Source organism: Brachypodium distachyon, chromosome 1, assembly GCF_000005505.3.
Source record: "Brachypodium distachyon strain Bd21 chromosome 1, Brachypodium_distachyon_v3.0, whole genome shotgun sequence".
NCBI lineage: Eukaryota > Viridiplantae > Streptophyta > Magnoliopsida > Poales > Poaceae > Brachypodium > Brachypodium distachyon.
The window spans coordinates 53055539-53066542 of record NC_016131.3 but is presented as its reverse complement, the minus strand read 5'-3'; the positions used below and the strand labels follow the sequence as shown (position 1 = coordinate 53066542).

The 11004-nt window shown below is 42.7% G+C and overlaps 1 protein-coding gene across 1 annotated transcript; it reads left to right on the top strand.

Annotated features, from left to right (window-relative positions):
- Positions 1-2942: 2942 nt before the first annotated feature.
- LOC100839936 (coatomer subunit gamma-2) lies at positions 2943-9416 on the top strand. The gene is made up of 18 exons (XM_003557369.4): positions 2943-3225; positions 3430-3527; positions 3644-3694; positions 4107-4220; positions 4306-4506; positions 4607-4708; positions 5038-5145; positions 5230-5463; positions 5785-6035; positions 6128-6299; positions 6727-6882; positions 6979-7029; positions 7262-7402; positions 7477-7674; positions 7773-7904; positions 7987-8160; positions 8643-8882; positions 8996-9416. The coding sequence occupies exons 1-18, from the start codon at positions 3177-3179 to the stop codon at positions 9188-9190; spliced, it is 2667 nt and encodes an 888-aa protein (XP_003557417.1). The 5' UTR covers positions 2943-3176; the 3' UTR covers positions 9191-9416.
- The last annotated feature ends 1588 nt before the right edge of the window (positions 9417-11004 follow it).

The window sequence follows — 11004 nt, the reverse complement described above, 5'->3', positions numbered from 1 at the left end:
AACTGTTTTTTAATTTTTGGCTTATAAGTCACAAAAGCACCTAAATATCAAGTCAAATGTTAAAAGCCAAAGCTGAAAGCACCTAATTTGGTGTTTTTGTGGCTTATAAGTCAAAAGTCAGAAAACAGTTTTAAGCCCAACCAAAGAGGGCCTAAATCGTGCCAAGAGATCAAAGGGTTTCCAAATCCAGCGGATTGGTTGACTTCCTTCCATCCGTAGACACTAGACTGCTGGTGGTTGCGGCCTAGGGGGCAGGCGCTATTTTTTTTTTTAAAAGTTAAAAACTACAAAAAAATTATGAAAATGAAGTTGGTAATTTGACTTTGTAAATCTGAATTTTTGCATACGAATTTTGAAAAGCAACGAAATGTGAAGTTGCTAGATTGAGATCATAATTTAAGAGTTTTGTTCGTATACTGTGAGTATGATGTTATATGTCCTATATCAGGATGTAAATGACACACAACTGGACGCCGCGAGGCCCGTTTAGCGCGACTTCCTTGGACGAATTCCGACAGCCCTTTTTGGGAGGGGCCGTGGGGAGGAAAGGAAAAGGGGGGGAGGGGGGTTGAAAATATTTTACATCGAAAGGTTATCCGACAGGTGGGCCAGTCCATGTGGCTGCCCACATCAACACATCAGACACGCGCAAACAACATTAGGATCTCGGATGAACAACTTATGAAACTATTAGGACCATATGTGCATTTTAAAAGTATTAGACTAACTTTGGCACATTTAAAAAAAAATTAGGACCTATCGTGTATTTTACTCCTGGACATAAACGGGATCTCCTACTTCGTTAGCTTGACGCTGCTCAGCACGCTCGACAACCCGTCCCAGTGCATCAACAACAACAAAAAACAACACGCATCGTTGTAGAGGGGAGGGCGGCGACCGAGAAGAAGCAATGGCACGTGTGAGCTTGTCGGCACGAGACTTGAGATCGTCTCACTCTGTCCAGAAGTACTATGCCACACCACGTCCGTAAGCTGGATCCACCGAGTTAGCATCGTCTTGAGCCTTCTATCATTCTCCTTCGGAAAATCACGTCCCTGATGCGTTGAATCACCAGAAATAGGTGCTATGGTGGCTTGATCCCCCTCGTTGTCCGGAATTTTTAGAAGTTTTTTGCTTCGGTTGGTAGTTCTAGTGCGATTACATATCCTACCATGTGCACATGGTGTTTTAGATGAACCGATCGACCAGCGGAGCGATCAATGGATAAGTCGAGCCAACCTCCCGATCCAAATAATTTGACTGCATTTTGTAATTTGGATCTCTGTTTTTTTTTAAGTCGAGCCAACCAGCCAACCTCCCGATCCAAGAATTTGGTTCTCTGTTGTTTGCTTCAATGGATAAGTAGTAACAAGGAAAGCTGAAAACAATACGTCAGGTTTTGAGAGGCAGGTATTATCGTAATACTGACTTCATGAGCGCAGTGGCTCCTCGTACTGCCTCCAAGACATGGCGTGCTATGTTGGCGGGCCGTAGGGCCCTTGAAACTCTGATTGATCAAGAGGATTGGCGATGGCACCTCTGTGTCGGTCTGAAATGATAGATGGATTCCAGGATCGATCTCCATGAAACCTATGGGAAGCTTACAAGCAAATGATATTGAATTCATAAGCGGATTGTTTGATCAGGGGTCGTGTTCATGGGATATTCCGAAGGTCAGAAGCACTTTCCTGGCACCTGACGCTGACCTAATCTTGCAAATTCCCTTGCGCTTGTCCGCGGGGGAAGATTGGCTTGCGTGGCAAGGAGAGAACAGCGGGATTTACTCTGTTCGGTCTGCCTACAGGAATCTGGTGGCAGATCGGGATAGGCAGGAAGATGCACAGGTGGGAGCCTTGTCGGTCTCTTCACTGGGTGATCAGAAGCATTGGCGACAATTGTGGAAGATGGATGTTCTACCGAGGGTACGAGTTTTTTGGTGGCGAGTTTTGTGTGGTATTCTGCCCGATTATGCAACTGTCACCAGGCGGCATGTTAGAGAAGTAAGTACCTGTCCGGTTTGCAGTTCATCCTGAGAAATTTTGGTACATGCATTGCTAGAGTGTGCCCATGCAAGACCATTTTGGGCTGCGGCAAAGAACTTGCTTCATCTGCAAGTGCCGCGTCTGCATCCGAATACCTGGGCGGCGGACCTTTTGTGTGAGCCGGCCTTTGATCATGGATGAAGGGAGCTGATCATATCCATCATGTCATCGATCTGGGACTCTCGGAATCGGTGGACTCATGATGCTAATGGTTTTGATGCGAATAGATCGATTGAGACTGTTACGGAGACTATTTTGTCGCTAGACCGTAAGGTGGCGACGAATGATCTAAAGGTGGCCCGGCCGACCTGCACTGGCATGCCCCCCCCCCCCCCCCCAGTGGGGTTGTCAAGATCAATTCAGATGGAGCTATCCAGGAGGATGAAGACCGGGCGGCATGTGGGCTTGGGGCACGGGATGCGAATAATTTTTTGGCTGCCCGATGTCGTGTTTATCAGGGTGTTACGGATCCTCTAATCATTGAAACCTTGGTTTTGCGGGATGCTGCAGTTTTTGCCAGGGAGAAGAACTTCACAAGAGTTATTCAGAGACCGATTGTGAAGATTTTGTTCGGTTGTGGGACAAGCGAGCCTCACAAAGAGCGGTGATTGTTCCGATTCTGCGAGAGATAGGTGATATTAGTCATAATTTTATTAGCTTTCGAATTTTGTTTGTTAGACCTGTGACCAATTGTGCGGCACATGAGTGTGCTACGTTTGCTGCCTTAAATGGTGAGTCTTTTGAGTGGGTAGATGTAGGTTCTAATTTTCTCACTGATAGTAATCATGTTTTAGCAAGTTACTCACTCAAAAAACAAAAAAAAAATACGTCAGGTGACCAAAGCTGAATTGAATCGAACGCAAACACGTACGCTTGCCTTACTCTCCCCTCCCCCTCGCCGTCTTCCAGATTCAGATCCATCGTCCAGGCCGCTTGCCTGTCTACTCCTGTAAGCATCTCCTCCTCCCCCTCTCCGATTCGCTTCTCCTCTTCCCAGTCCCGCGAGATCACGGCTCGAGGGAGCCCTCGCGCCGCCGCGCTCCACCGCCGTCGTCCTCCCGGGGCGTCCCGCCCCCGCGCCGCGGACTCGGAGCGCCCGCCCCGTGCGCCCATCTCTCCACCGGTGCAGCGGCCATGGCGCAGCCGCTCGTCGTGAAGAAGGACGACGACTGCGACGAGGAAGGTACGCACGCAAGCACGAACGAACGCCCCTCCTCTCTATCTTCCCCGTTTGCGCGCGGGCGCGTCTGGTTTCTCGCTCTCTGTGTGCGTGCCCAGATCTGCTGCCGGTGAAACCTAGATCTCGACTGATCCGGCCCGGATCGCCGCGCCCATGGCCGTGCCGTGTGTAATGTGCTGTGATTGATTGCTTGCTCTCTTGCTGCAGAGTACTACTCGCCCTTCCTCGGCATCGAGAAGGGCGCCGTCCTGCAGGAGGCCCGTGTCTTCCACGACCCCCAGCTCGACGCCCGGCGATGCTGCCAGGTGCGTGCACAATCTTATTTGGGTCTTCCTCCCGTTGGATCACATTGCTGAATCCTAGTTCCGTTCTAATAGCACATATTCGCATGATTGCTGATGCCTTCTGTCTGTTACTATAGGTGATCACTAAGCTTCTATACCTGCTCAACCAGGGCGACACCTTCACCAAGGTACACCGACACAGTACATCTCATCTCTCTTTTTATGCATGTTCACATGGCGCATGCCCAGCGGTACATAGTTTATGGAGTATTTCTCTGAACCCACATGTCCAATTTCACAATGCACACGTGCGTGCATGAAAAAGTTGTTGTTTTAACTTTTAACATCTGTACTTTTCTCTAACTGTTACTTAGGTTCAAGTTGATCACCTTAAATAACGTTATTGTTTGGTAAGAATTATGAGCAGAGTACAAAACGCTAAATTGTACATTTTGTAAAGTGTGGATCTAAGCGTACAGCAAATCACATGTTGGTTTAGTACAATACTACAATTTCCTCAGGATTCTGAGGATGATGATTCTGTGCTGGTTCCAGGACATGTGCCCTTGGATTGATCTATGAATGTGGAAACTTGTGTAGGTTGAGGCGACAGAGGTCTTCTTCGCGACAACCAAGCTGTTTCAGTCCAAGGATGCAGGGCTTAGGAGGATGGTGTACCTCATGATCAAGGAACTCTCGCCATCGGCAGATGAGGTTGGCGAATGCTTGTTTCTACTTTGAAGCTCTTTGCTTTTTGTGTGCACTTATAGTGACTTTGTGTGCATTTAATCTCATGTAGGTTATTATAGTGACCAGCTCTTTGATGAAGGACATGAATAGCAAGACTGATATGTATCGTGCAAATGCTATACGAGTTCTTTGCCGCATCATTGATTCAACTCTTCTCACACAAATTGAGAGGTATTTGAAGCAAGCCATCGTTGATAAGAACCCTGTTGTTGCCAGCGCGGCTCTTGTTAGTGGCATCTATTTGCTTCAGGTTTGACCTACATTTTAGTTTGTGCATTTATGCAATTGCAAGATGCTGGCAGCTCCACAACCTTATCAGTGTTTTCTTGATATGCTTCAAATCTAAACAGACAAGTCCGGAAATTGTGAAAAGATGGAGCAATGAGGTTCAGGAGGCTGTGCAGTCGAGAGCTGCTCTTGTTCAATTTCATGCCCTCGCTCTTCTTCACCAAGTGAGTCCACATTTGTGCTTGTTTCAAGTAGTACTGACATACATCTCAAAAACCTTTTCTACTGAATTGAGATACACACTTGTACTCAAGTGAGCTGTTTTAAACCAAGCTATATTATACCCTCTTGAACACATGCTATACTAACTATTCACTCGTAAATATGCCATACTATCTCTCTGCTGATTCTCCTATTTGAACATCATTAACTATTTATTTGACTGCTGCCTACTTGTTTACAGTATGGATTGTTTTTTGCAAGGAACAGTATGTTAAAATTCATAATGTTGTCAAGCTCCAAAAACTTACAATATTCACATTATTAATTTCAGATTAGACAAAACGACCGCTTGGCTGTCAGCAAGCTTGTCACTAGTCTGACAAGGGGTTCAGTTCGCTCACCGCTAGCCCAGTGCCTGCTAATTCGGTACACTAGCCAGGTATTATGTGCTGCTTCTTGCATCCTGTAAAAAAATGTGTATGGAGAATTGGATAGATATCTGATACATGATTGGTATCAACAGGTTATTAGGGAGTCAGGCATGAATACTCAAGGTGGAGATCGTCCTTTCTTTGATTTCCTGGAGTCCTGCCTCCGAAACAAAGCTGAAATGGTCATACTTGAGGCTGCACGAGCAATAACTGATTTAAATGGCGTCACCAGCCGCGAGCTTACGCCGGCAATCACTGTGCTGCAGTTGTTCTTAAGTTCGTCCAAACCCGTGCTCAGATTTGCTGCTGTTCGCACACTTAATAAGGTAAATTTGCTCACAAATGCTAGTCTCAACTATTCGATAGATTCCTGTAGAATAACATTGAATTAGTTTCTTATGTTGTTTACCTTAACATTCCACTTGCATATGATTTGAAATCTTTCATCAGTTTGACTGGCACCGTGCTGCAATAAGTTGGACTTGCCACTGTCATTTCGTTGTATTGTCGTTCTTGGCATGCTCCAAATTTTTCGTCTGACATCATAATTTATTTATTGGTAGTATGAGACTAGTGCGCATACTAACCTTGATAGGTTTGTCCGTTGATTCCTATATTTGATCAAGTATTCATTTGATACTGTACAGGTTGCATCAACCCATCCTTTGGCTGTTACAAATTGTAACATAGATATGGAGAGTCTAATCTCTGATCAGAACAGGAGCATTGCAACCCTTGCGATTACAACACTTCTCAAGACGGGCAATGAATCAAGTGTTGACCGTTTAATGAAACAGATGACCAACTTTATGTCAGACATAGCTGATGAATTCAAGATTGTTGTTGTCGAAGCAATTAGATCCTTGTGCCTGAAGTTCCCCCTGAAATATCGGTCACTGTATGTGTTGTATATGTTCTTCTGCGAATATTATTTTTGTAGATTCAGAACTAGTTTGTCATCTGAGCTTTAATACCTATTCATATTGGCAGGATGAACTTCTTGAGCAACATCTTACGGGAAGAAGGCGGATTTGACTACAAGAAAGCTATAGTTGATTCAATTATCATACTCATTAGGGATATTCCTGATGCTAAAGAAAGTGGTTTATTTCACTTATGTGAATTCATAGAAGACTGTGAGTTCACCTATCTGTCAACTCAGGTGATTGCCAATTTCTTCTCTGTTGGTGTGTAATTTGGAAATTAACTGTTGTGTTTGAACTGAAGATATTGTAACTTCAACATGTGTAACTTTTAGTTGTTTAATTAGTTATGCACCTTCTGCTCTCTAGATCCTAAGGTTTCTTCCTGAAGGAGAAGAGAAAATAAACCAACCAAATTGAAAAGTGAAAACTATAACTATCTGTGGACATTTTACTACATTGCGCAGAATTAATAATCATCGTGGACAAGGAAAATGTTAAGTGCTATAGTAGGTCAGCGTGTGCAAACACTTTTTGATAGTTTGCATATCTGCATAAAGCGATATCCTCTTTAAGGATTTAGAAGCAGTTTGCTGATATACCCGAAAGAGACATGATAAATTCCTAAATTCTAATAGATTTGCTACTTTTTTCATCTTGCAACAGATACTTCACTTTCTCGGAAATGAAGGACCAAAGACATCAGATCCTAGTAAATACATACGCTATATATACAATAGGGTGATACTTGAAAATGCTACTGTTCGAGCTAGTGCAGTAAGTACATTGGCAAAGTTCGGTGCTTTGGTTGACGCACTCAAGGTACTTCACCACATATATATACTTTGTTTTCCTTTGCAACATTAGCCTTTTCTCTGTTTGGTCTTTAAGTCGCACTTACTAAATTCTTCCTTGCAGCCTCGCATATTCGTTCTTCTGAGGCGTTGCCTGTTTGATGGTGACGACGAGGTGAGTTGAACATTTTAACCAAGATAATTATCTCCCCTGTCCTGTATAATTTAGTGGTCTTTTGACCTTAGAATCCCTCATTTAGTGGTTATTTTGTGTATTCTTCGTCCGTGGAAATGTTAATTTTTGGAGTATAAACTATTATCTTGGACAAAAGTACCTATCAATCTTCCGCTTTCCTTCTGAGAAACCTTCTCTTCTCTGACATTTGCTATACTATTTGTTCTTCTAGGTCCGTGACAGAGCAACACTTTACATCAAATTGCTTGATGGGGAAGCTACAGTTGGTGAGACGGATAAAGATGTGACTGAGTTTCTCTTTGGTTCACTTGATGTCCCACTGGTTAACCTGGAGACCAGCCTGTGGAATTATGTATGCCTCTCAGCAACATTATGATTTTCACATCATTTATTGGTGCTCTTATGTTCTCTTATAATTTCTGGCAGGAACCGTCAGAGGTACCTTTTGATATTTCATCTGTACCTAAGGAAACAAAATCACAACCCCTTGCTGAGAAAAAGGCTACAGGCAAGAAATCAGCAGGTCCAGCTGCTGTAAATGGCCCTGTTCCTACTGTTGATGCCTCCTATGAGAAGCTTCTTTCATCGATTCCAGAGTTTGCTAGTTTTGGAAAACCTTTTAAGGTTCGTATGGTGTTTTTCTTTTAACAGAAGGCAGTCATGCATGGAAGGTTCTAGTACACATTAATATATTTTATCTTTTATCTTTTTCATTCATCCAGTCATCAGCACCTGTTGAATTGACTGAAGCTGAGACAGAATATTCAGTCAATGTTGTGAAGCACATTTATGATGGGCATGTTGTGCTCCAATACAACTGTACCAATACAATACCTGAGCAGCTACTTGAGGAGGTAAGCAATTCTTTCAAACATAGTTTTCTATGCATGCAATATGTATTTTGTGTTAATGCCTTTCCGAACTCTTATACTTCAGGTCGTGGTTTTTGTTGATGCTTCTGAGGCAGAGGAATTTTCAGAAGTTGCATCGAAACCTTTAAGATCCTTACCTTATGATTCCCCTGGACAGACCTTTGTGGCCTTTGAAAAGCCAGAAGGTGTCCTCGCCACCGGGAAGTTCTCAAATATACTGAAATTCATTGTTAAAGAGGTATTTGTTTGTAATGCTCCTGGTTTCTTTGTTATAGATTATTGTTTGAATTAAATACCCTTCCTATAATGTTTGATGTGATGATTAGTGTTCTTGGTATAAAAAAGCATCATGTTTTGCACCTAGCTTACTTTCAGAAATCAGTTGTTCGTCAATGACTGTGTTTCACATTCGGACCTAGTTGCTACCCTAGAACTTCATGCTGCGTTAGACATAGCAATTTTCATCTCAATGGATTACACATCGCCTAAACTAAGTGCTTGAGTTCTGTCAGCATCCTGTTTAATGTATTTATGCTTTCTTTTTTAGGTTAAATGAAATTGTTAACTTGATACTTCAATGTGCTTCTACATGTATTAAACCTGATATCTGTCTGCCTCTAGATTAATCCTCAATGGGATAATCACATTTGAAGTTTTGAACACATTGACGATTTGTGCAGTAAATTAATGTGCCTTACTCAAACTTGTGCTGTGTTTCAGGTTGATTCATCCACAGGTGAAGCTGATGATGATGGTGTTGAGGACGAGTACCAGCTAGAAGATTTTGAAATAATTTCTGCTGATTACATGTTGAAGGTGGGGGTTTCGAATTTCCGGAATGCTTGGGAAAGCATGGACCTGGAAAGCGAGCGGGTTGATGAGTATGGGCTTGGTGTTAGGGAGAGCCTGGGAGAGGCTGTGAGTGCTGTGATAAGCATCCTTGGCATGCAGCCTTGCGAGGTATGTTCTTAATTGTTTACATGAAATAAGTAATGTGATCTTGTTTTAGTCTGCCGGTTCCATTTGAAATGATAGCCATACCTTTGGTTGATGCTTATCTTCTATTTTTTCAGGGAACTGATGTTGTCCAAAACAATTCGAGATCGCACACTTGCCTGCTCTCAGGTGTGTTTATTGGTAATGTGAAAGTTTTAGTCAGACTTTCATTTGGAATTAGCGGGCCAAAAGAAGTAGCCATGAAGCTAGCAGTCAGATCAGATGATCCAGAGGTCAGTGACAGGATCCATGAAATCGTTGCAAATGGCTAAAAATACGAGCGAGTTTTTTGGTTGACCCTTTTCTGGTTTTGGCTTTCTATCTACTGGAAGCACGAGGGAATTCGATTAATCATAGTAGTATATGACTATATGTAATCTTGTTTTCTCCGGCGGACCTCACTGTTGTTGCAGCACCATTCTTGTTGAACACAGTAAACAATTTTTGATTGATTTGAAATCACATCGTTTTCTTTATATATCATGTGCTTGAATAGTACATACTCCGTACAAGCAATAATATTGAAACGAGGTTGTAAAGGCGAGATACAGTGCGTTTGTTTTAACGCGAGTTATCATCTACCACAATGGTTGTGAAGTGAATATAATACTCCCCCCAACTATGAACTGGTTGTGTCCGATCTTTTTTTAAGGCCTCTCTTACAAATACAAAAGACAACTGCAGTATTTGAACTAAGGCACAAACACACGCCACAGCACACATCCTACCCGTAGTGTGCAAGACAGACATTGAAACCTATTACATGTTTACTAGATCCCGGAGTCATCGGACTCTGTCGGCAGCGGGTACGCTGCACTACCACTGGGCCTTCCACATGTTACCGGTTCATACATTTCACATCAGTATAAAGTTGTATCGATCCAACTTTTGTTTTTTCGCTCCAGGGTTATGCTCCATTTCTTCTAGTGGGACCTGCCCCTATTAAAAGAAAGGGAAGAAAAGTTCTGCTAAGGCTGCATGCTCTCCATTCATTGCTCTCTCACCTTCTTTTCAGTTTTCTTTCATTGTTTAGAGTTTGCATTGGTTCATCTACATGCACCGATCCTTCATTTCCTGAAGTTTGCTTCTCCTCCACAATGTGATGGTTCGATCTAAACTCATCCACCTCATCTTTATGAACCGGTAAAACGCCACACCGTGGAAGGCCAAAGCACTCTCCCCCCAACTGTGGATCCATGAGGCGGGGGTGCGTTTTGCCCCAACGTAGGCCTCAGGCGTGTGTGGGCTCCGACTTCGACCCCCTATGGGCCAATGCAAAGGGCCTGCTGTTATCTTCTCACGAAGTGAGCGGTATCGCAATTTGTTGCTGTACATATTTCCTTCTGGGTTTGGTGTGTCTGATCTTGCAAATTTTGAGTTCCTCTCCTGCTCGCAGATTATCATAACGGATTTGTTGAGTTTTCGTTAGTGTGTCTTGGTGCTTTTATCGTCTCATCTTGTGGCTTTGGAGTCCTTCCCTAGTGGTTTGATAAAGAGTTCGTGGTTCAACGAGACCTGTCTCTAACAGATTATCTCAGCCCAAGTGCGTTCAATGCCAATGTCTTGACATTTTTTTGGATGGACGACTCAAGGGACTTTTTGAAACGTTCAGAGGTGCTTTTGAACAAGAATTTAGGATCCGAGGGAATAGTCAAGTTCATGCAGGAGTTTGAGTGACGGAGTTGTTACTCCGGTCTTATTGCAATCTTAGATATATATAAGAGTTATATTGTAATTTTTTGCATTTATGATCCAAAGCACTATAATAGTTATCAGCTTTGAATAAAGTGACATGTGATTTAGGAGTTGTATCAATTGTAACTACTCGTTCCAAAATATAAGATGCTCTAAGTCTCTCTTAAGTCAAATTCATAGAAAAGTATATTATACTAACATCTACGACATGAAATAAATAACTATGAGAATATATATCATGATGGATGTAATTAAATAATAGATGTTTAGACTTTTTCTATAAACCTAGCTATAACAAGTTTGACATTGGGCAAAACTAGAACATCTTATACTTAGGAACCGAACGAGTATGTATATAAACGGTACTCCCACCTTTTTAACTAGGTGACGC

Excerpts from the sequence above, each read along its gene's own strand:
- LOC100839936 (XM_003557369.4), top strand. The coding sequence starts at position 3,177 with ATGGCGCAGCCGCTCGTCGTGAAGAAGGACGACGACTGCGACGAGGAA. Across the intron at positions 4,221-4,305 it reads TCTCGCCATCGGCAGATGAG|GTTATTATAGTGACCAGCTC; the intron begins GTTGGCGAATGC and ends AATCTCATGTAG. Across the intron at positions 4,507-4,606 it reads GTGGCATCTATTTGCTTCAG|ACAAGTCCGGAAATTGTGAA; the intron begins GTTTGACCTACA and ends AAATCTAAACAG.